The following is a 24,094-nucleotide window of genomic DNA, read 5'->3' as shown; positions in this document are numbered from 1 at the left end:
TGATACCCAGCACATGTTATGTACAGACTTGGACAATTAGTGTCCAAGAGACAAAAATAAACAATTGCCTAACAATTTGCAGCACGGAAAAACATTCACACCAGTGTAAAAACAGCGTCAACTCCTTTGTGTTTGTTGCGGGTTGCAGTGTGGAACAGTGCAGTGTCGTGTCCGTCAACGCCACCCTTAAAAAGTCAAAAGGGGTTGCAGTGTGCGTGCTGGCTTTTTTTTTTTTTTTTAATTTAAAGTCATTAGTAACAGTCGGTTCATACAAGAGAATACAAGAGTGTATTGACTTTGTGCCGTGTGGATGGATGGATGGATGGATGGATGGATGGGTGGATGGGTGGGTGGAGAAGACACTGGTGGCTGCTCATAGTTCCGTGCTGTGAGCGTGCAGCGCTGCTTTCTCCTGGATGAGGCTGACGAACTCGTGTTTCTCCAGGCAGCCCCGGCACTCCTCTCCCCACGAGGCTAAGATGTTCCTCAGCTCCACGACTCGCAGCTTTTTGAGGCCGTCACTGCTCAGATCCTTCAGCTGAGGCTCTGCAGGCGACCACAAAACATGTCGCGTCCGTCCAAACACACACACACACATGCAAACACTAATTAATAGTTAAGTCTTCGTCGCGCATTTGAACACGCTTTACCGTATCTTAGCTGGCAGATCTGCGTGTCTCTGCTGCTGAGGCGCTGGCAGATCTTCTCCACGGGGACGTGGGAGGCCAGAGGCCGAGACACTGACGCTGTGACACGGGTCGCTGCATCACTGCTGGCTCCAAGGTAGTAACACTAGGACAGCACATAAAGACGAAGGCGTGGAAAGTAAGGGTCTCTCTTATCCCGGGGGTTAGCAGCCCACACACACCAACGACTCGGTACAGAGCAAGGTAGCAGAAAAAATGACATGGTGTTGGTCTGAATGGGGCTATTGGTCAAGTCAACTGGGTATCTTCCAAAGTTGAACCCAGACTACTGAACTCAAGGCCTCACATTTCTTACATGGATGTAACATGTTTCTGCTTCAACTGAGTGTGAACTACTGGATATTGCCCCCCCCCCCCCCAACTCTTCCATTGGAGAAGCACTGGGTGTGTTTTAGTTGCCTAACTTCAACCATAGTTTATGTGCCATACCCAAAATCTTTCCCTAACCTTAACCTTACCCGTACTGTAGCGTACCATGCGCAGATATTAGTCGAAAAAAAAACATACTTTTAGAAACGCTGCCATCGGACAACACAAAGAAATGTGCCTGTTTTACTGTTGCAAAGTAAGCCAACAAGCAAATCTTGAAAAACAGATCGGCAAAAACACCCAAGCCGTCAGATTTGCACAGAAAAAGTGAGGCGAGGCGAGGCGAGGCGTCATGTTCTCACCAGCCTTGCCTCCTTCCCCTGGGCGACAGCGCAGGCCCGCATCAGCTCCTCTTCCACCAGGGCAGGAGTGAGTTCTCTGTGGGCTGAGGTCAGACTGCCATACAGTCTGTGGAGAAAGCCCGCACACACTGCAGACCAGTTCACTGTTAGTAGGTGGCGAGCAGGCTGCTCATCGATTACTGCTCATTTGTGGACTTTATGGACAAAAAAAAGTACAGGCTATTGGGAGATGCGCTACATTTGAACGAATATACTTCGTGAGCAGTCTGTGTTTTCATTTGTTGATGTGTCAAATATCGCCAATACGCCAATATCTAAACAGCCAATCACATGGCAGCAACTTGCGGCGCTCTCATGTCAACATGGACCAGAAACTAGCGCAGGTGTGCAGCCCGACATCTGCTCACGCTAAAGTCTTGTTTCCATATGTTTTCACTAACCCTTCTCGTTTTTTTAACCGCATATACAGGAGGTTAAAAAGTTTAAATGCGTGCTGCTTTGGAAGTAGTGTGCAGGACACGGGGCCCAAATGTCATAGGTTTTTTTTTTCTTTTTGCACACTTGTGGCTAGCTATGAAAGAAATACACTCATCTGTTTATTTACATTTTGTTTTTGTCTTCAGTACTGGAAAGTGTCTGAATCTGTAGCCTATAGGCCAGTGGTTCCCAACCTTTTTCTTAAGGGACCCCTGTTTTACCATTGTGTATATACACTGACGACCCCCCCCCCCCCCCAACACACACACACATACTATTACAAAAAAGGGGTAAAAGTAGCCCCCTTCTTTTGAAATAGCTATGTATATTTAATCATATCCATTGCACAACAACCAGGAACAGCACAGAATGGTGACAACAGCTGTACAATAAACCTAAATAGTGAGCGTAACACCCGCAGGACGTTTGTGTAAAACTAGCAATTCGTATAACACTCACATGTTGCGATGTGACGACTTTTCCTTTTTATATTTTTAGCAACACAATTCTATGTCCGCATTCATTTCACCATCATGCATACGTTTGAATAGTCCAAGCAGCCTGGCTTTATAATAAATAAATAAATAAATAAATAAATAACCCTTAAATGTAACTGTCTTCTGCACAGAAATTCATAAAATGCATGTATATTTTATTATGTAGAAATTTGTATGTAATGTATCCTTAAAATCAAGAGGGCTTCACGACCGCCCCCTCTGTGGCGCTTTGGCGACCCCTGCTGGGGGTCGCGACCCTCGGTTTGGGAACAACTGTTTAGTCTAATGTCAAAGGTCAGATGTAACTTCCGCAACCTTCTCATATATTATATATATATATATATATATATATATATATATATATATATATATTCGGACTCAAATCATTGTAAGATTATTCAGGAAAAGGGAAACGCACGCACGCACGCACGCACGCACGTTATTATTACGGATGACGACGGCGGCGGTTTTGTGTTTTTTTTGTGACGTTATAAATGAGAGCCAGTGGACGTAACGCACCGTGCAGCCGGTGCCGCGCAGCACGGCTTGTGCTCACACCATGCTGTCTAACCTTCACAGTCGGCTTCCCCAGAGACCGCCGACACCCCCCTGACGAACAGCAGGAAGACGAGGGACAACGCCGACATGGCAGCGCCGGTGCCGCTATTATTAGCTACGTGGGTCGTCGGGTCCTTCCGTGTGGCTCGCGCAGACTCAGGGGACTTCTTTTAAGCGGTCCACCGGTTATACCGACAGCAAAAAGTAACTCATGTTGACTTGTAATTAAAGTTTTTTGGCTTTTTTTTTTTTTTAACGCTGTGGTATATTTTTGATTTATTTATTATCAAGTAAAAAGGTCCGAATACTTAGTTTGGCGATTTAGGCAGTGTTTCAAAAAAAAAAAAATAATAATAATAATAACAGAAGATTCTACAAGCTATGTGTGGTTTAGTATTGCATCTGGGTTAAGCTAGTATTATTACTGCTGTTGTTTTTATTATATGTTATCAAATAATAATAAGAATATATATTTTTTTATTATTGAACAATCTCTCAATTACAAACATATATTATATTAAAAATACAAATAAAGGAATGGAATATTTGAAAGTGTCTGTCTGCTGTTGTGCTAACAAGTTTCATTGCGTTTTTATTTTTCGTGGCTGGAGAGATTACACCAAGCCTCGGTTTCACTTTCATGCACTTGGATTATTTGTGCCACTGCCCGCGACGAGTCCATAAATCATAAATCATAAATTTTGTGTTATTCCGTTTCTGAGTTGCGTAGGTCGCCTTTATTCTGAAAAAAAAAAAAATAAAATCTACCGGAAGTTGGTCCTGAGAGCGGAAGACGGGAAAGTAGGGCCGCGTACGCGTGGTGCAGCACCGGGAGCCTTCAGCATGGCTGCGATCGGAGTCCACTTCGGATACACATGCGCTTGTGTGGCGATATTTAAGGTGAGCGGCGCTCAGTTTACTTTCTGCCGTCCCTTCGCAGTGTGTAGCAATATGTTCATCCAATCGTGGCACTCCACCCGGAAAACGAAGAGCATGGGAAGAAGCCGGGTCGGAGTCCCGGGTTATGAAGGCGTTCAAAAGGAAAACGGGACAATGTCTGTGTTTTCTTGTTTTTTTTTTTTTGGTCTTGGAATTGGTAATCTAGGAGAAGAAAACCAAAACCATCTTTTTTTCTTCTTCTTCTTCTTCTGCTGTTTTGTGCTGGTTCCCCGCTTCGCGCATGCGCAGTCTGGGAGCACGCACATTTAAGGGAAGTTTGGGAGGCATTTTCGAAATAAATGAAGTGATTTCCTAATAAGATATGAGTCAGCTGTGATCAGGGGATAATGGGGTCAGTTGAAGGGACCCTGTCAGGAGCCCCTAAATCCACAAACCACACGTAGACGTGGATGTGCAGAGATTCGTTGTCTTGTCTGTTCAACTAATCAATGAATCGATTAACTGTTTGTGCCCTATTAATTCACAGCTGAAATGATGATGATGTGTGTGTGTGTGTGTGTGTGGTTCAGGACGGGCGGGCCGATGTGGTGGCTAATGATGCAGGAGACCGAGTGACTCCAGCCGTTGTGGCGTACAGAGACACTGAGCAGGTACAATACACGCCTTACTGCTCCTCACGTCCAGTTTTCCCTCAAGGGACCGCAACATAACCTGGGGGGGGGGGGGGTGTTTGTCAGTCTGCTTATTGGCTGATTTCTTTTCTTTCTTCTTTTTTTAAATCTTCTGCAGATTGTAGGTATCGCAGCAAAGCAAGGACGGGTCCGCAACGCTGCCAACACAGTTGTCAAAGTGAAGCAAGTGCTGGGGAGAAGGTGACGCGCTCGATACGGTCTTGTCTTTTTTTGTTGTTGTTGTTGTTGTTGTTGTTGCATGCAACCCTCAGCTCAGGCACATTACAGATGATTCGCATCTTTCTCTGTCTCTCGATGTGCAGCTTTGACGATCCAGAGACGCAAATTCACAAAGCGGAGACCAAGTGTCAGGTGAGTTTGCCCCCCCCGTGTCTCTTTACCCCAGCATGTCTTAAACGTGGATTTTGTGCGGTACTCAGTGTGAGCAGTGGTGGCTGTGTTCAGGTGGTCAACAGAGAGGAGAAGCCTTACTATGAGATCACGGCGGGAGAACACCCGGCGCACGTCGCTCCCGAGGATGTTGCGAAACTCATCTTCCGCAAAATGAAAGGTAGTTTGTGGGAAAACGCTCTCTCGCACACGCATACAGATGCACGCTTTGCACGTAAAACAGCGAGTTGATTCCCATTTTCACAGAAACGGCTCAGTCGGCTCTGGGCTCCGACGTCACCGACACGGTCATCACCGTCCCCTTTGAGTTCGCGCATGCCCAGAAACGTGCTCTGAGGTAAGGCCGCACCACGACCCGTTCCAACTGTTTTTGCTTTTTGTTTGTTTGAAGTAAGAAATTTGTTTTTTGCGCAGGGAGGCAGCTGAAGCCGCAGGGTTTCATGTGCTGAGGCTGATCCACGAGCCTGCCGCTGCTCTGTTGGCCTACAACATCGGACAGGACTGTTCTTCGGGAAAGAGGTACGGCCTTTTTACATGCATCAGTCAACAATGTACATGTATGGGTATGACGCACGAGTGTACCCCGGGGTGTGTCGGTGCGCCGCGACGTCTCTGATTGGGTCGCCGGTCGCAATGCACTCGACTCACGCCGACCTGTTGCTGCGTTGACAGCCACGTCCTGGTGTACAAGCTGGGCGGGACGTCCCTGAGCGCGACGGTGCTGCAGGTCAACGGGGGAATGTTCCGGGTTCTCAACACCCACACCGACCACAGCATCGGAGGAGAGAGCTTCACGCAGGCCCTGGCCCAGCACCTCGCCGCCGAGTTCAAACGGTAGCCGCCGCTCCGTGGAGCTCTCCTTACACTTTGATATGGCGCTGCAATTATTGTGGCCAATACGTTCCTGGAATACCAATGGTGTGTACACTATTAATGTGCACTTCACTGCCAGTTCATTATGTAATATGTCTGTTTGTTGTGCAGCACCTTTAAGCACGACGTGAGCGGCAACGCCCGGGCCATGATGAAGCTGATGAACGGAGCAGACATGGCCAAACACTCCCTGTCCTCGCTGAGCTCGGCCAACTGCTTCGTCGACTCCCTGCACGACGGCATCGACTTCGAGTGCAACGTCTCCAGGTGAGCCGAGTTGACCCGACCCCAAATGAACAGGGTGAGGGATGAGCAGTCGTCGTAAAACCTGACGCCCCTCCCTCTGTGCGGTGTTTTCAGAGCCCGATTTGAGCTGCTCTGCTCCTCGCTCTTCAACAAGAGCGTCCAGCCAATCAGACCCCTGCTGGAGGAGGTGGGACTCTCCACTAGTGACATTAACAAGGTATGGTGTGTGTGTGTGTGTGTGTGTGTGTGTGTGTGTGTGTGTGTGTGTGTGTGTGTGTGTGTGACGTGGTTACGGCCGCATGTGCTGTCATTTATTAACTGCGGTGATGTGATGAGGTGGTGAGCTTTTATTTTGATAGTGAATTGGTATGAATGCGAGTTAAAGAAAATAAAAGCCCGGTAATAAATGTTAACATGCTTTTTCATGTGATGGGTGTGTTTTTTTTTTTTTTTTTAAGGTGGTTCTTTGCGGGGGCTCGGCCAGGATCCCTCGTCTCCAGCAGATGATCCGTGAGATGTTCGGCGAGGTGGAGCTTCTCAGCTCGGCGCCTCCTGACGAGGTCATCGCTGTGGGCGCGGCACTGGAGGCAGGCTTGCTGGTTGGCAGAGAGGGCCTCGCCCCCGAGGAAGAGTCTGTCACAGTGGACGTTTCTGCCACTGACATACTAGTGAAGGTATACTGCTCAATTAAACACACACAATATGGCGGCCTGAACCTGATCTGCTCTAAATAACTGAATGCATTCATTCCAATCTTTTCTGTCCGGCTTGGTGGCGCGTGTGTGTGTGTGTGTGTGTGTGTTGCAGGAGGTGGATGAATCCGGAGCCGAGGTGTTCACTGTGCTCCTCCCGTCGGGCACGCCCCTCCCTGCCCGCAGACATCACATCCTGAGTGGAGGGGGGAAACTGTCCTCCCTCTGTCTGGAGATTTACCAGAGATTTGTCACCGAGCAGCCAGAAAAGCTAGCCAAGGTATAGAAAAACCACCAGCACTGGATCGAACGCCGAAAAAGCAACCAACACTTCCTGATTTTTTTTTGGGGGGGGGGGGTGGGGGTAGGGGTTTGAGCACCCAGGAGCACCTTCAGGTCTTCATCGTAGCAAACAGCATAACATTACTAGCTTTGTTTACTAATAGGTCAATAGGGCATTGCAGTATGCCAAGCTGATAGTGAATTCTTAGAGCGCCCTCTGCTGGATCACAAGGTAAACTACTGGTTTTTACAGGGGGGGGTTCTTAAAACTATGATAAAGTCCCTCCGGTCCGAAAAACGCCCAATGACCTGAAACTCGCCATTAAAGCTGCAGGTTCATCACTACCAGAGATCCCTTTGGCATAGAAATATCCGTTATAGCCACTTTAATGACTCAGTGCAGTTTATCAAGCTATGTAATACAAATGTATATGGCAGAATGTTGTAGCAGTTTTTGCAAAACCTTTTTGAGTATTTAAATGTTCTGATTTTGGCTGGTATTCTTAAAAAAAAAATATGTGTGTGTGTGTGTGTGTAGATTATCTTGAAAGACCTGCAGCCGAGAGATGAGAACCACGACATCGACACCGTGGTGACCATGAAGAGGTATGCACCCCTCCAGGGTCGTGGGGCCATTTGATGTGAGCTGCTGTCGTCATTTCTGTGTTATTTATTTATTTGTTTGTTTATTTTTTTTTTTTTTTTTGCAGGGACGGCTCCGTTCACGTTTCCTGCGTAGAGCAGAGCACCGGGAGGCCGGAGGTCGTCACCATAGCAGCTGCGTCGTGAAGCCACTGACACACCACCACACTCTGTCAGTGCAATGTTTTTTTTTGTTTTGTTTTTTTTGTCTGACTCAATAAACATAATCAAACCCAAACTATGTGCCCACATTTATTACCTTCCGGATTTCTATACACTCATGGAATAATGCAGAATGCGCCATCTTAAAGGCCCCACATGATGCTCATTTCCAGCTCTACAGTTTTATTCTGGGAGTCCACTAGAGCAGCTTTGCATGATTCACAGTTCATAAAAAGTCCTTATTTCTCTCCTCCTGGCCCTTTCTGCAGCCCCCTCAGTCCCCCACCCCCCCCCGTCTGAAACAAGCCGTTTGAGACAAACTGAACAGTGTTGACCAGTATAGAGTCTGATTATTGTCAGCAACATCAAATCACATGAGAATAAATGTTGATTCCTGCTCATGAAACATTTGCTTTATTATTATTTTTATGATATGACTCAAACCACTGCACTGTTTTCCCCCCCAAGTCCTGTACATACTGGCTGTGAAGTGATCCTTTTGTACGAGATGACCTCCCCTGGTGACCGGTAACTCCTTCAATGTATATATATATATATATATTTTACATATAGTGAGCACTGTATCCTTTACTAGCTGAACTATAGGCATCAACAGGGCATGGTGTGTGGTTTGTTTCATCAGTCGTGATGCTTCAGGTTGTAAAGAAAAGGAAAAAAAAAGAAAAACATTGCATCCATGTTTCTTGAAATGTTTTATATGGTATTACTATATTTAAACGTGACATGCGTCATACAGGAGTCTATCATGGCACGTATTACACTCATTCCATCCTGTCCACACTCACACGTTTGTCCACGCTCTCTATATAGGATGTGGGGGTTTGGGCGCAGTCTTTGGGTTCCAGTGGCACTTCAGTCGTGACGGGAGTGAACAACACCTGCGTGTCAGTCAGCATCCTCACACCCCTGCAGATAGAAAACACAACGAGAACTGCAGCTCTTCATCCGCGTAGTCCCTAAACCCATTCCATTCCGGCGAGTTGGTATTTCCTTTCAGCACCCGTGCTCCGGAACGATGCGACACTTGAGGATCTTCAGATAGTTCTTGACCTTGTTGGAGTCTCGGCGAAAGCAGTAGAGGAGGTCATAGTCTTTCATCAGGCCGCCAGACGCCAGCGAGGCCTCGGGGGAGGCCAGGCCGCTGACAGAGTTGCTTATTATCCCCAGCGTCTGCATCTGGAGCAGAGAGGACAGACACACACCCACACACACACACACACGTCAAGCTTTCAGAACCAGATCTCCAAACACCATTTTATTTGGCGCCACAGAATCATGTTCATTCACTTGTGCATTCACACAAGACCAGCACGAGTACCTTCTCCGCCACCTTCTCCACGCCCTTGCGTAGCTCGTGCACCATGTCGCTCATCTCCAGGGCTTTGTTGGAGCTGAAGTTGTTGAAGTCGTGGTGGTGAGCCATGCTCTGGTGGAAGTGCCACAGAGGATCCCTCCACGCCACCAGGAGCTTCAGGATCACCTCCGTCAGCTCCTCTCTCTACAGCGGCGGGCAGGACAGGTTCAAGCCGGAGCCGTCACAGTGGTGTGCGGTTAGGATGGACGTTTGGGGATGATGCGGGGGATAAAAGGAAAAGGGACGAGACAGAAAGCAGCATGAAGAAACACAAATAATGCGTGTAAACATTGAGGGAGGTGGGGGGGGGGGGGGGGGGGCGAATGCACAGCATGCATCCATGCGGAGGTGTGGTGCACAAGGGAGGAGAAGATGTGGACAGTGCATGCCAACGAGAGGACATATCTTTTTCTTTTTTCTTTTTTTTTTTTTTTAAATTCTATTATCATAAAAGCTTAATTCACCGCCATTCTCTGAGCGTTCTCCTTGCCGTTTGGGGTGAGGATGGTGGAGGTGTGACAGTTGCGGCTGACCCGGCCGATGTGATTCTTGCTGGGCAGGAAGTACTGCTCCTGGCAGGGCGAAAACACGGACGCAGACAGAAGAATGAAATGTCGAGAGGTCGGGGTGTCGTCCAAATGTCAGCTGTGGGCTGCGAGTGTACAGGAGCGATGAATGAAATAGTAGAAGGGCCTTGCTATTGCAAAACAATCGCAGACGCCTTAGGGTATGTATGTCTTTGTTTGTGTGTGTGTGTGTGTGTGTGTGTGTGTGTGGTGTATCAGTTGCCAGTTAACTAGGTCTAATGCAACAGTCCTCCCAGTCCAGGACTTGGTTGAAACCGTTTTAGAGAGGCGTTGACTCTGCATTGCCTTATACCGAGGGGTGTTTCTATTATTTTGTCCACCGCCTTTACATCAATGAGGGGGGGCGGGGACTAAATGATAGAAGCGTGTCTCTGCGCGTTGCATGAAGGACCTCTGTGCAAGTTTCAACACAAACTGGCACACCGGTGTGCCTACTAAACCCGGCGACGTTGAATGCGCCTTGACCACGACTCCTCTACCCTGAGCTTCGAAATTTCCACATGTTCTGCCAAACATGACCGTCACCATTACAAAAGCCAGAGAGAGAGAGAGAGACAGCAGAAAGAGACTCACAAACTCGGAGTGAAGGTCATTGGAAATGCCGTGCATCCTGGCCGAGTGCTGGATGACCCGGTCAAACAGGTTGGCCAGGGAGAGGACGGGGCACCCGGCTTGGGCACCGCCACAGATGGGTGCTGCGCCCGCGCCGGCCAGTCGGCTGCAGAGCAACAGGCAGACCAACGGCACCCACGCAACCGACACTTGGTTCCGAACGGAGCGAAGACCGAGGGAGGAGCAAATAAAACTTAGATGAGATGAATCATTTCCACACCCAAACACACACAGCAAGTCTCAACCAAATATCTTATTTCTGAAGAATCTGCGGTGAGGTCACGCAGATAAACAAATAAAGAGGCAAAGCACCACAGTGGAGAGGTGAGTAGGAAGGGGGACAGGGTGGCGCAGTTCCTCTTACCTGATCTGGTGTTTCCGGGCATCCTGCGGGGCGCGGAGAGGCTCCTGTCTCAGAGCAGAGGGTGCAGAGGCTCTTCTGTTCCTGAGACCCCCGCAGCTTCGTATGAGGGTCCCTCGCTGACCATTTCCCTTTTACACTTTCATGTCAAAGAGAAAAGCGAGGGGGGTGGAGAGAGAGAGAGAGAGAGAGAGAGAGAGAGAGAGGGAGAGGGAGAGGGTGGGGGCTCTCCTGTGAGTCAGACGTTAGCACTCAGGTAATCAGAAAATTAATTTTTCTGCCACATACAGTGCGTAACAAATGTATTAGACCACCTGTCATAAAAATGAGAAAACACAAATATTTTAGAAATCTGTCAAAAACTTGTTTCAAACTAAAAATTGGATTGTTATTTATTAGGCAAATAACAAACTGGAACAACTAAATTGTCCTTATTCACATATATTAACCAAAAATCTGAATATTCTGTACGACCTCCTTTGGCCCTGATAACAGCTTGCATTCTTTGCAACCACAAAACAAATGTTTCTGTTCAGGAACGCAAGTAAATAACTGTCATTCGGCATCTCAATCAAAAAATAATAACGTGCTTTACTATTTTTTTCTGCTTTTTTTGTAAAACAGTAAATTTGAGAATTCATGGATAACAGCAATAATTATATTTTGGCATTAAAGATATCATTTTGATTAAAGAGCTCGGCTTGCACATACTGGTGGATTAACCATTACAGAGACATCAGATATTTTGGTCATCAGCAATACTGTTCATTTAGGGCAGCGGGGGCAAACACCTTACACTGGGTGGGGGGTCTAATACATTTGTTAAGCACTGTATATACCTTAAATTCAAATTATACTCATATGGTAATCATAAATATATGTATGTGTACATATATATATATATATATATATATATATATATATATGTATAATCTGGAACCTGGTTCTTCACTGGACATTTACTCACAAGGTAAATCATCATAAAAGTTGATTTTCACGCATTATTCGAGCAAAATGTTTATTATTTATTTATTTCGGTACATTTTGGTGTGTGACAGCCAGCTGATTTTCGAACTGCCGTCCTTTGTCAGGACGTTTGACATTGACAATACAGAATATATTTCCGGTGCCATCATTTCAGCAACAAACAAAAAAAAAAAAAAAAAAAAAGTCCCTTCGTGCCTACGTCCCACGCTGACCGAGGGTAGTCGTGACATCATCAGCCTAGGTCGTCATCGGGGGCGGTTTCGCCTGGCACATTTCTGTGGTTCACTCCGTCGTCATCGTCATTCATGTCCCTCGAGGAGAGCCACGCCGCCTCACGGAAAGGTCATTACGGAAGCGCCCCGGGGCACCAGTAGAAAGAGTAAGCTTGATGAGTAAGCTTTCTGGGAGCTCCGAGTGACACCGCAAGGGCAGCTGGACGAAAGAAAAAAATATATATACGAATGCCATGTTGTCTGGAAAGGCGGCTGAATGACGTCAAGTGATCTTAGCCCGGATCAGTTCCTCTCTGGTGCAGGCGGTTGATTCACCTTTTTGTGACACGGCGGTCGGGCAAGTTCAGTGGCCATGTAAGGCTGCACTGCAAAACATACGGCATCACCCGAAACACCCCCCCCACCCCTGCTACCTTTGTGGGGTTCACATTTCCTCCGGCGGCACTCACGTGGCTCTGCCAAAAAAAAAAGTGTTGGGTGCGCTGGGTGAAGAAGCCACGGGATTACTAAAGTCACTAAAACACATTCCAGTGGGGACGCATGAATGTGTGTGTGTGTGTGTGTGTGTGTGTGTGTGTGTGTGTGTGTGCCAAATTCACAGCATCGCAGCAATCGTGGTCAGTCCTGCACCGAGCAGGTCAGGTACTAAGAGCTGATGGATCGACACCATGACATCCTGCGCGTGTTCAAGGTCACCGACGTCACCTCCGTACAAAGGAGTGAGCACCTAGTCACCATCCACACACACACACACACACACACACACACAGCTATATTAGTCATAGCGTTACAAAGAGTTCGGTCTAGCCCTCTTCTATATGAAAAGGCTTTGACTGGACATTTCTGTTGTCATGACGACATACGAAGGTCTTAGTTGGTAATAATGAGAGAAAATAATCAAATGTTCTTATTTTCGAAACAGAAAAGATCTGTGAAGGTGAACACACGTGCGTTTCACTCAATGAAAGTTTTGGTGGCGACTGGAGGCCGGTGCTCCACGTGTCTCCGCTGCACGTTCACACACACACACACACACACACACACACACTGGAACATAGTGTTGTTGGGCAGACGGTCTCGTGTTGTCACATTGGGGCTGACCCGCAGAGTAACGGGGTGACTGTTACAGCCGCACATGCCCACAGGCCAGCACCCTGGCGGGGCTCTGCCCTTTCACTCAACTTTTACAGCAACAGCAGCTCCTCCTTTCGACGACCGACCAGGCGACTGAAGCCACAACGCTGTTGAAACGTGGTTTTGTTCAGGATTTACACACGGCAAAAGTTGCAATTTATCTCATTGCCGTAGGCCGTTCAGACTTGATGAATTTCCCATGAATTATTCATCATTTCCCAATAGACCGGAAGTTATTGTGACAGTTACACTGCAGTAACAAGTTCCATTGCAAGAAAGGACATAAAAGTGCAGTGGATCACCAGCAAAGTAGCTAAAAGCGGCTTCATCCTGTTTTGTTCTGACTCACGAAGATCTAAGGCCCCCACCGGGCTCAGATCAAGAGTCTAAACGTGGCTTTTCAGGGTTTTCGTCTTGATAGCTCAGGAACCAAAGCCGAGCAACATCTTTCATTCTTTCCTCCTTGTTGCCACATGCAATGGCTTCCGTCTTGTCTTTCCTTAATTGAAGGAAACTGCATTGCACCCAGCTGTTTACTTGCTCTAAGCACTCATGGAGCGAGTCTGAGGGACCATAGGTGTATACGTGTTGTTATTGCGGAAGTCAAAGAAATGCAGCTTTGCTTTAAACAGCATGGTTTGTATTGGCGATGTGCATCACAGATAAATGCAAAAAGACAAGAAATATTATTTGCAAATTAATTTGCGTCATATACCAAAGCCCCGGAGAAGCTCTTCAAATTGATGCTCGACTCACAAGGTGAAACCTAACCATTTTTCTTTTTATCCAATTTTATTTTTATACTCAACGATTACGAAATTGTGGTAAAAAAAAAAAAAAATTGCTTTCATGTATTTTTGCATTATTATTATTATTATCATCATTATTATTATTATATGAATCTGTTCCTCATGAATGTGACCTTTCATGTTAAGATTCAGTTCAAGGTTCAGTCAGTTACTGTGAAAGAAATGAATAAAATTGTTTTAAATAAAATATAATAAAATTATATATTTTTTAAACATTGTAAAATAACTTGTGTTATTCGCTGTGGCGTCGTTCTGGTATTTATGCGACTCTCCGGTGCCGACGTGGCAACTGCCGTCGTCACACAAAGATGGTTGTTTTCCGTCTCGGCGTGCTCCGGAGATGCAGCGTGGGCGGGACAAGCCTGCAAGGACCCACCTTTCAACAGAGTAAGCGCGACGCAATTATCAACTTGTCGGTGTTTGAGGTCACACGTGGACGAGGGGTAAAACAAAAACCTGGGCGCGCAGTGGCGCCCGACCGCGCCCGAGGGCGGCGTGACCGCCCGCGTGTCACGCGCAGACGCAGAGAAACGAGCGCCTCCCTCCCCGGTGCCTTCCTCGCAAGTTTGTTGACAGCATTGGAGAGGAAAGATGGCGGCGCCCACGGACGAGTTTTCGAATTGCCAAGCCAGCGAATCTCTTTCAGCAGATTCGGGGGAGCTGCGGGACTATGTGCTGGATTTCCTGGAGAAGGAGGTAGGCAGCGACCCCAAGTCGTTGAGGAACGTTGGCGACCTGCTGGAAAAGTTGCGAGAGGAAAACAACGTACTGGAGGAACAGGTGAGTTAACAGTCCTCCTGCGTCGCCGTGTGTATTTGACGTTAATACTGCATCTCAACGGGTTTATACGGGGCTTATAACGCGCTGTGTTCTTACAGTAACCAATTAAACCTGTAGTATTCTTCATTTAAAGCAAATACTCTTAAAGGGCTTAGCACACGGCCGCTGTACGAAACCACTCGAACCCACCACAGGTGTTTCGGTTTAACGGGTGGCCCTGTTAACTGGCGACTTTCCGCCGAAATGCGTCAGTTGTTGTCGTAGTTACGGCAGCTGTTGAAAACGTGTCTCATACTGACACTCGGTCGCATAATTTCGAACGTCGCTTGTTGCTGGGGAGTTTGTTGAAAACCGGAAGTGAGCTGTCGTAACTACGACAACGACAGACGCATTTCGGCTGAGAGTCGCCAGGTGACAGGGTCGCTCCTTGAACCGCAGCACCGGTGGTGACGGCGCAACAGAGATCCCCCGCCAATACAGCCAGTGTAAACGTAAACATGGCACCATCACTGCATCCAGACGATCCGCAGTCTGTGCTCGTCACTGTGTCAAATGTCATTTTCGATCAGAACCATTTCTCTCTTCCCAGACTCTGGAAATCAGGGTGGCGAACTCTTGTCTCTCCTTTGAAAACACTTGGTTGCTATATCAATAACGTTTATCATTATTATTAGTATTATTATTATTATTATTTGTGTCGTTCAGGTTCTGACCGTATCCAGCTCCGTGCCTCCCAAAGTTTCTTCCGCTCTGTCTGCTGCCGAGGAGGCCAGGCGTTCCCTGGAGGACCTGCTGCAGAGAGAGCGAATCATCTCCAACATGTTGCACCAGGTTGGGCGCGCCACCAAGAAAATCCCGCATGTTCATGTTGATTTTTGAAGGAGCAAACAGAGGCAGCGGCTCTCTGATTAGCGCCAAATATCTATATAACGTTGTTTGTCTTGGTGAATCTTTCCGTCCCCCCCCAGCACCTACAGGGGGCCCAGCCTTGGACGGATAATCTCGGCCAGACGCTCAACCAAGTCGACACTATAGAGAGACACATGAAGTACCTGCGGTGCCTTCAACATATAGAAGAGCTCAGGTACTGCAAGTGAGGGTAAAGGTTGTTAGGAGTCGTCAAAGAGAGAGAGGAGAACGTAGACATAAACAGACTTGAGCTGCGATTTATTCACACCATTTAGGTTAATTGTACAGTTAATTGTTCTGTGCTGTTATTGTTTTGTTATTGTGGGCCACTTTTACCCCTTTTTTTTTCTAATTGTATGTGGGTTGTCGGTGTATATACAATGGTAAAACAGGGGGCCCTTAAGAAAAAGGTCGGGAAACAGAGGGTGCTTTTCCCCCCACATGCATTACAAACATGTCACCTGCATTGTGTGCCTGCAGCGCTGCCGTCCAGCAGTGTCTGATGACCAGCAGCGTCTGGGAGGCCATACGGGCGGTGGACGGCATGGCTGCGCTGGACGCCGGCCTGAGCCAGTCTGGGTGCTCGCACCTCCAGGACTTCCTCCGAGAGACGCTTCACTTCTGGCACAAGATCATCAAAGACCGACTTGCCAGGTAGAAAGCCCGCCCCAAGGGTGCGCAAGGACGCCGCCGTGCCTGTCCACTGTGTGAGCTAAATCCCCCCCTCTTCCGTTCTCTCGCAGTGATTTCGAGAAAGTGTTGACTCAGCTTCACTGGCCGATCATCTCCCCCCCAACTCAGTCGCTGACGCCTGCCGCCAATTGTCAGGAGATCAACAGCCAGCTGGAGCTGCTGGTCACACAGCTGCTTGCCCTGCAGACCTCGTATCCTTCAGTCCGGGCTTCTGCGCACACACACTCACACACACACACACACACACACACACACACACACACACACACACACTACAAATTATATTCATATACAACAAAGTTTTGGAGGAAACGTAATGCCACCCGGGTTACAGTCTTTGGTACAAGCAGTAATGCAAATAATAGGATGGATCTCCATGAATTGCCACCAGCACCCCCCCGCCCCCCCCCCCATCCAAATCCATTCCTTAAAAGTCCTTCAGGTGTTGCTACAACAAGCTAACTGCTGCGTTGGCTAATGCAAGGAGCTAGCTACTGCTCAATTAAAAACAAAACAAAAAAACAATGAAAAAAAATCCATAAATACAAAACAATGAAACATAAATTTTGACTAAAATACAAATTTACATTTTCTTCTTCTTCTTCTTCTTATTATTATTATTGCCATTTACAAATTGTTTGCGCGTACTGTATGAACCAGTTCATCACACTCGGTTACAATACAGTGGTAGAGAACTGAAGATCAGCCACACAAGACGGAAAGTGGCGGAAGATGGGGGTGGGGGGTGGGGGCAAGATCCGAAGCGAGGGCGATGCGGGTTTCAGGACACTGCAGGCGCTCCCGTGTTTTTGGCTTCTTTAACTTCCCTTCCCCGGCAGCGATGACCTGGTATCCCAGAGGGCCTTGGCCTCTTGTGCACCCTCGGCCCAGCCTGCTCCTTCAGCCGCACCGCCGTCCCAAGCTGCCCCCCTCTGTCTTCCCATCCAGATCCTGCTGGTGCCGCTCAGCAGGAGGTTCAGATACCACTTCTACGGGAATCGGCAGACCAACTCCCTCAGCAAGGTCTCTCGGCGCACCACGCGTACACACAAAGCACAGAGACGATGTGCAGAATTCAAGATTTACTTTTCAAGTCTTTGGCCGAGCCTTTCAAACCCCCCTCTATCTGCGCATCCTTTCAGCCGGAGTGGTACCTCACGCAGGTTCTGATGTGGATGGGTAACAGCTCGGCGTTCATGGAGGAGAAGATCCAGCCGATACTGGACCGAGCTGGGGCCACCATCAGTGCCAGGGTAAGCTGAAAAGAACATAGAGGAACTTTAATGAATCTACTCACAAGCCACGTGCACGAGAGAGAGCTTTCTTTGGCTTTATGAGTGCATGCTTCTTGGAAAACCCTCCTTCATTTGACTTTATCCTGCATCTCAGGAAAGACCGATGTGTGTGTGTGTGTGTGTGTGTGTGTGTGTGCAGGTGGAGCTGTGTCGAGGCCTGCTGTCTCTCGTCCAGGAGAAGGTGGCCAGCGACGCCTCCAGGCTGCTCTACGACGACACGCTCTTCTGCCACTTGGTGGAGGAGGTGCTGCAGTTTGAGAAGGAGCTGCGGAGCAACCAGTCGTACCCGGCGCCGCTGCCCGGCCTGCTCCACCTCCTGCTGGAGGACGCGACCCTCCAGAAGTGGCTCACTGTGGAAAAGAAGAGTAAGTCGCCGAGCGTCCGAGGGGACGTAGTTTCTGGAGTTAAATGTAGGCTAATTAGTTTATTATTATTGTCTTGCCATCTTATGGTTATGTGTGTGTGTGTGTGTGTGTGTGTGTGTGTGTGTGTGTGTGTGTGTGTGTGTGTGTGTGTGTGTGTGTGAAAAGGTCAAAGGTCCATTCACATTTCCCCAGTAAATACTCACATTGGTACTCTCTCTCAGGTCAATCATTATCATTGTAAGACATCCATAAACATCCTCCTACAGTCCGCTAACTTACACGCCGATATCCCCAAAACTTGGACGGAGCATCGTGACTCTGTGCTCCTCTGTGCACGCAGTGGCCGTGGAGAAGATGGATGCCATGCTGTCGGCCGAGGGGGCGTGGAGCTCCCAGTACAAAGACATCAGTGACATGGACGAGCTGAAGGCCCCGGACTGCGCTGAGACTTTCATGACGCTGCTACAGGTCATCACCGGTAAGACTGCTCGTTTCAGCAACTCGGAGCCCCGTGGGATACAAACAAAATGGGGGACGCGCTCATGAAAAGCCCCTTTTTCCCCTGTCGCCTTGCACTCAGAGCGGTACCGGGCCTTGCCCTGTCCTTCTGCGCAGCTGAAGTTTCTGGGGCTACAGAGAGAACTGGTGGATGACTTCCGCATACGACTCACCCAGGTAACAATGGTACCACTGGTATTACTGAAGGGGAAAAAAAAAAACACACAAGTAATGGCGGAAAGACGGATGACTTTTCAGGAACGCTGCATGCTCATTTATGGACTGAAACCAATTAAAACGGCGAGAGAGAAATGCATGACACGGAGGTGGTTGACATTATTATTATTATTTCTTTTTTCTTTCCAGGTGATGAAGGAGGAGTCCCGCTGCCCGCTGGGCGCCCGTTATTGCGCCATCCTTAATGCCGTCAACTACATTTGCACCATCCTGGGAGACTGGGGAGACAATGTGGTGTGTGCGGAGTTTCGTTAAGTGTTTTTTCAGGATGTTGCCGTTGCCCGTTCAGGCCAGCTGCTTCTATGCTGGTGGTCGAAAATGGCCGCATATTTGTACCACAGACTGCATATAAAGATGGCCAAACTCTCCTGGATACGGCAGCCGCCATCTTGCGCGGGTCATTTGGAGCCAACCTAAAATGACGGAAACCATCTTTGGGGGAAAAATGTATTTGACTGTTTATGCTAACACGTAGGGGGGCGGGGCTTATGACCTATACTGCAGCCTGCCAGCCAGCCACCAGGGGGCGATTGAGACATTTTGGCTTCACTTTTGGGGAGCTGTCATGTCGTCCATCTTTTATATACAGTCTGTGGTTTCTACGTACGTGGCCTGTTGATTTATTCTGACCTACAATGGCCCTTTTATTCCGTCGTAGAGAGGACTGAACATCATGCTCCCTCGTGTTGTTTTACCACTTCCTTTTTTGCTCTGTCTTCAGTTTTTCCTGCAGCTGCAGCAGGCAGCGGTTTCCCTCGGCGAGGAAGTGGTTCTTGGGGGCCTGGGGGTGATGGAGGTGGGCCGCCTGGCTTCTCTGGAGGGCTCTCTGTTTGAAGGTCTGCTGGCGCTGCTGGATCGACTCAAAGGAGACATGATGGGGAGACTGCTGGAATGGACCATGAGAGAAATCGCCGAGAAAGCCAAACCGTACTGCCAAGACAGGTGAGACGTCGTTGATGGGTGCCATGTTAGTCGGTGTTTTAAAACCTCTTATCATAGTTAGGACAGATGTGCACTGACTCCCGGTCAGCTTTGTAGTGGAGGAGCGCGTGATCAGAGAGGACCTGGGCTCTGTGTGTACCGTTTACCAATTTCACTGAACGGGACGGACAGAGTAATAAAAGGTCAGCACAGCTTTATATTCTCTCTCTTGTCTTTTCTTTAGGTGGTTGTCCCTGCCATCTCAGCAGGACCAGTCCACCATGTCCCTGTCCAGTGCGGCATGTCCCATGATGCTCTGTGTGAGGGACAGGTTGTTGAACCTTCATCAGGTCCTGAGTCTTTCTCTGTTCCAACTGGCCTGGCAGGGCCTGGCGGAGAGACTTGACAACTTTCTCTACCAGGATGTAAGAGATTAATACGCACTTAACCCCCCACCCCCACCTCTTGGCGTACAGACTGTGCAGTCCATAAGTGACTCACCAAAAAAACGTAAAAAACAGGGTCAGCTGGTCTACTGGCTCCCTTTATAGCGTCTGCTGCTCCCAAGCCATGCGGTTGGAAGGAAATCTCAACATGTGTCCACGTGTGTCTCTCTCTCTGTCAGGTGATCCTGTCCAATCATTTCAGCGATGGCGGGGCCGCTCAGCTTCAGTTCGACATGACCAGAAACCTATTTCCTCTGTTCGGCCACTACTGCAAAAGACCTGAGAACTTCTTTAAGCAGTGAGTAAGAGAGAGAGAGTGTGTGTGTGTGTGTGTGTGTGTGTGTGTGAGTGAGAGACACCTAGCCAAGCTAAGACCATAAGAAAACCTAGCCACTGAAAAGAACTGTAAGAAAGCCAATTCAAGAGACTCATGCTCTGTCTCCGCAGCGTCAAGGAGGCGTGCATCATCTTGTGTCTCAACGTGGGCTCTGCCATCCTGCTGAGGAACCTGCTTAAAGAGGCAGAGGAGGGGACGGGAGACTGGGCCGGCGCGGGGGACCCTCCGCCGGAGTCCGCGCTGAACGAGTTGGGGGTGTACTGCTTGGCTCCCTGCGACGTGTCGATTCTCCTCAACCTCAGGGCCTCCTGGCCTGGACAGTAACCCAATTCTCCCTGGCGCCGTTTTTGCTGCTGTCAGAATGGGGCGCTTGGCAAATTGTTCTCATTGCATTTAGCATTAGCAGACAGCTAATATTTGTCAAGTTAGGACTGTTCACAACGTGTGTAGTGAGTCATTGTATGAACTCTGTCGTTATTGTGTTGCACTAGTGTTTTTGGGGGGACCTACTTTCCTGTCACCTCCGTTGACTGAAGTACACCACACCAAAGTATAAATAACAGTTGTCCTTTGTCTGGTGGATTATGCAATAAACCCTGCTGCCCTTCAATGCCCTCGCCTTCAGCTGCCCCCATAACTAATTAATGGGTTTCTTGTGTTTATTGTGTGTGTGTGTGTGTGTGTGTCTCTGTGTGATAGCCTCCTTAAAAGGTCCCATATTGTAGAGAGTGAGATCTCCATGTCCTTGTTGGATTATAAAGCAGGTCTGGGTGCTGTATAAATACTGTGAACGTATTAAAACGCTCAGTCCACGGAGAAATGCGCACAGGCCGCATTGTTTCAGACGGAGGGTGAACTGAGGGGCTGCACGAAGGGCCAGTGGAAAATAAAGTGAAGACAGGCTGCTTTTTTTTTTTTTTTCTTTCTTTTCTGAACCACCTTTATGAAGTCCAAAGTGCAGCTTAGTCACTGTTATCTGGATTATGACCAAGGCTTTTCAATTGAACCCCAAACACAAAGTAGTTCTGGGATACAAACCAGTCCCAAAATATTGACCTAATTTACGTTTTCAGATGAGTGTGTGGGTTAATGAGGCACCATCACTTGTCGGTGTAGTCATCTGTTACTGTGATTATTACAATTTAATTTTCATAAAAATTATTTAAACACGTGACAAAACGGGCTATACAATGAAAACAAAAACAAATCCAAATATAGTTTGCAACTAAAACTCTCTGACTAATCAGACCCACTGAGCCAGAGCACATGGTATTTAATTATGGCAATTTGAAGGAATTAATAGGATTATTTCAGCTAGCCAATATGCTAGCCTGAATTCATTCAAGAACCAATAGGCCACTAATAGGGTCCACAGTGTTACACCTGCACACACACACATCCTGTACAATGAGGTCACGCGGTCACATGATGGCCCGACTGGATGAGGTAATCACAGAATGCGTTCTGGCTCCGAAGGTTCTTGTACAAAATGATATCTACTGTTCTCATTGGGATGAGGAGGATCGGCATCTCTGCACACGGGAGCTTTCTGTCCTCAGAGTCTGTGAAGCAGGTTTAAACCCCCCCCCCCCCCCCCCCCACGGGTCATTGGTTTTGCCCACGTCACCTCAGAGGGCAAAGAAACCCGATACGCAGCCAACAGTCAGGCCAACTTTTCTACTCTGCCTTGTCTTGATCGACAACCTGGATGTTGGCTTTCTTCGTCCTGCCTTTGTCTCCAGGTAATTTGAGGTTCTCCTCTGTGATCCCGCTCTCCTCGCCAGAGTCCGAATCCTCCTCAGAGCCCGAAGTCTCCTCTTCATCGTCGGAGTCGCAGTCTGACCCGCTGAGATCCACCAGCGCTACATCCTGAGGACAAGGAGGAAGAAATCACATGACTCAATGAAATCATACTAAATCAATCAATCAAAAAGGGGCCTTCTGAAATGTTTAAATGGAGTTGCTTTGGTCTACCAGAGGGAGGCAGACCGACTCACTCACCATCTCTATGACCCTCTCTGCCTCCTCCACGCTCTCTATGTCAAAGCATCCAGCAGGAGCTTCCTCCATCTGGTGCTTCAGCTTCTCGTTGGCCTCGGCCATTTGAGGCAGGAAGCTCTGCAGCCTCTCCAACACTGACGCACAGCAAAACAGACAAACAAACAAACAAAAAAACACACCATCACACCTCTGGCTCAAATGGGGGTTTTGGGCTTACTGTAGTTTTACTGCAACTAATAGCAAAGCGGAATGCAGGAAAGTGATGTTTGGCCTCACCGCTGCTTCTCGGGACCCTCTCTGTCTGCAGGGATCTGCCAGCCTTTGGTTTGAGGAGAAGCTTCTCACCGAGACCTAGCAGTGAACAGGACAAACATCAAGACACATAGTGTTGACAAAGGCAGCACAAAGTCACAATAAAAGTGACATTCACAGCAGTTAAAAAAAAGGGTCACTGAATACTCCTTATAAAAAATAAAAAAAAAGTAAGCTTTTACAAACTTTTCCCTGATAATAATGTAAGACGAAACGCTTAAAGGAGATGAAGAAAACCTTCAAAACACCTCACTGATTTTATGAAATTACTTTGAAGAACTTAAGAGGAGCTCCAGTTAGCTAGCTAACTTTTTGGTGTACTGTAGCTAAACACAGGCTTGTAACATTCTTATTCTCAGCCCCCCTCCCCCCGCCTCCCCAACACTGTAACTGCTAATAAACGCAAACCTCCTCCGTTGCCACATGACAGCAAAGCCTGCGAACTCGTTTTCTTGACGTTTAATTCCATTTTAGCGGCGACGCGATAGTGTTTTCATCGACATGTGTGTGTGTGTGTGTGTGTGTGTGTGTGTGTGTGTGTTGCTGGTGGGAACAACATCCGGGTGGATAGGAAGGTACAAATTGACGCCATGATTTATATAGCGCCCTCTACTGTTTGGGAAGGACTTGGACTGTAAAGTTGGCTGTAAAAATATATATGAATATGAACGCGGATGAACAAGTAGGCCATTAAAACATCGTTAAAACTCCTCACTTTGACCGAACTTATCAGAAAATGTAATGAACAGATTACCGTTGTGATAAACACGGTGCACTCTGCGCCTGCGCACTGTAATGAAAAAAAAATATCTGTGGCACTTTTCCTCCCAGTTTAGCGAGAGATCTCACTCTGACTTGTTTTTGTTGTTTTGTTTTTTTTTAACACGAAACCCGTCAGACAGAATCGTGCATATCATGAATTTTCGTATTTGATTTAGTTACGGCATGCTGATTCAGCTAACTTTATCACGTCTACAACATTCTTACCAACACTGTACAGGGGATAAAATCAGGAATGATTAAAGACGTGATAACGTCTGAGGGCGAATCGGAGTGGTTCACCTCTGCTGCATAGACGAGCTTCGGTGGCCCGCCTTTCTCTGACGCGGCTCTCTTGTGCTGGCTGACTGTCAAGGGAGAGGACTCGCATCTCCTGGACGAAATGTCTCCGCCGCAGAAAGGTAACTCATGGGGGAAAAAAAGAAAGAAAGAAATGAAATAAGGTGGCGACTAGAATAAGTAGTTTGCTATTTTCCACGCGTGTTTGCTAACGCCGGCCGCGGTGTTCTCCCGGCTTACGTGTAAAAAAAAAAAAGAGAAAGAAAGTAGGGAGCCATGCGTCTCTGCTGTTTTGATTTCTACACAGCTAGCTAACACGGCACAGTGTTACCTAACGTAAACAAATAGCCGCAA

The 24,094-nt window shown here is 47.8% G+C and overlaps 5 protein-coding genes across 6 annotated transcripts; 2 read left to right on the top strand and 3 right to left on the bottom strand.

Moving 5' to 3' along the window:
* Window positions 1-223: 223 nt before the first annotated feature.
* On the bottom strand, window positions 224-3,034 carry cdnf (cerebral dopamine neurotrophic factor). Its single transcript, XM_070928759.1, has 4 exons — window positions 2,924-3,034; window positions 1,379-1,506; window positions 651-792; window positions 224-546 (listed from the first exon to the last, which is right to left on the bottom strand). The coding sequence occupies exons 1-4, from the start codon at window positions 2,997-2,999 to the stop codon at window positions 374-376; spliced, it is 519 nt and encodes a 172-aa protein (XP_070784860.1). The 5' UTR covers window positions 3,000-3,034; the 3' UTR covers window positions 224-373.
* Window positions 3,035-3,710: 676 nt separating this feature from the next.
* On the top strand, window positions 3,711-7,865 carry hspa14 (heat shock protein 14). Its single transcript, XM_070929293.1, has 14 exons — window positions 3,711-3,810; window positions 4,380-4,460; window positions 4,600-4,682; window positions 4,805-4,853; window positions 4,947-5,052; window positions 5,139-5,229; window positions 5,307-5,411; window positions 5,565-5,726; window positions 5,877-6,032; window positions 6,126-6,228; window positions 6,470-6,685; window positions 6,819-6,983; window positions 7,524-7,591; window positions 7,696-7,865. Exons 1-14 carry the CDS (start codon window positions 3,754-3,756, stop codon window positions 7,772-7,774), a joined length of 1,521 nt encoding a protein of 506 aa, XP_070785394.1. The 5' UTR covers window positions 3,711-3,753; the 3' UTR covers window positions 7,775-7,865.
* Window positions 7,866-8,803: 938 nt separating this feature from the next.
* On the bottom strand, window positions 8,804-10,749 carry prl2 (prolactin 2). Of its 2 annotated transcripts, none has more exons than XM_070928746.1 (5): window positions 10,716-10,749; window positions 10,325-10,512; window positions 9,629-9,736; window positions 9,129-9,308; window positions 8,804-8,986 (listed from the first exon to the last, which is right to left on the bottom strand). In XM_070928746.1, the coding sequence occupies exons 1-5, from the start codon at window positions 10,747-10,749 to the stop codon at window positions 8,804-8,806; spliced, it is 693 nt and encodes a 230-aa protein (XP_070784847.1). The 2 variants fall into 2 exon arrangements, with proteins under 2 accessions (XP_070784847.1, XP_070784848.1); XM_070928747.1 differs by having other exon boundaries at window positions 10,728-10,749.
* A 4,918-nt stretch (window positions 10,750-15,667) lies between these two features.
* Window positions 15,668-20,980, top strand: rint1 (RAD50 interactor 1). Its single transcript, XM_070928745.1, has 13 exons — window positions 15,668-15,751; window positions 16,057-16,230; window positions 16,320-16,460; window positions 17,109-17,292; window positions 17,412-17,522; window positions 17,704-17,929; window positions 18,270-18,407; window positions 18,510-18,604; window positions 18,794-18,898; window positions 19,386-19,606; window positions 19,830-20,010; window positions 20,211-20,329; window positions 20,479-20,980. Exons 1-13 carry the CDS (start codon window positions 15,711-15,713, stop codon window positions 20,690-20,692), a joined length of 1,950 nt encoding a protein of 649 aa, XP_070784846.1. The 5' UTR covers window positions 15,668-15,710; the 3' UTR covers window positions 20,693-20,980.
* Window positions 20,981-21,975: 995 nt separating this feature from the next.
* nopchap1 (NOP protein chaperone 1) lies at window positions 21,976-23,219 on the bottom strand. The gene is made up of 4 exons (XM_070929214.1): window positions 23,090-23,219; window positions 22,646-22,720; window positions 22,370-22,503; window positions 21,976-22,237 (listed from the first exon to the last, which is right to left on the bottom strand). The coding sequence occupies exons 1-4, from the start codon at window positions 23,148-23,150 to the stop codon at window positions 22,046-22,048; spliced, it is 462 nt and encodes a 153-aa protein (XP_070785315.1). The 5' UTR covers window positions 23,151-23,219; the 3' UTR covers window positions 21,976-22,045.
* Window positions 23,220-24,094: the final 875 nt, after the last annotated feature.

Source organism: Enoplosus armatus, chromosome 22, assembly GCF_043641665.1.
Source record: "Enoplosus armatus isolate fEnoArm2 chromosome 22, fEnoArm2.hap1, whole genome shotgun sequence".
NCBI lineage: Eukaryota > Metazoa > Chordata > Actinopteri > Centrarchiformes > Enoplosidae > Enoplosus > Enoplosus armatus.
This window is presented reverse-complemented; position numbering and strand designations above follow the sequence as displayed.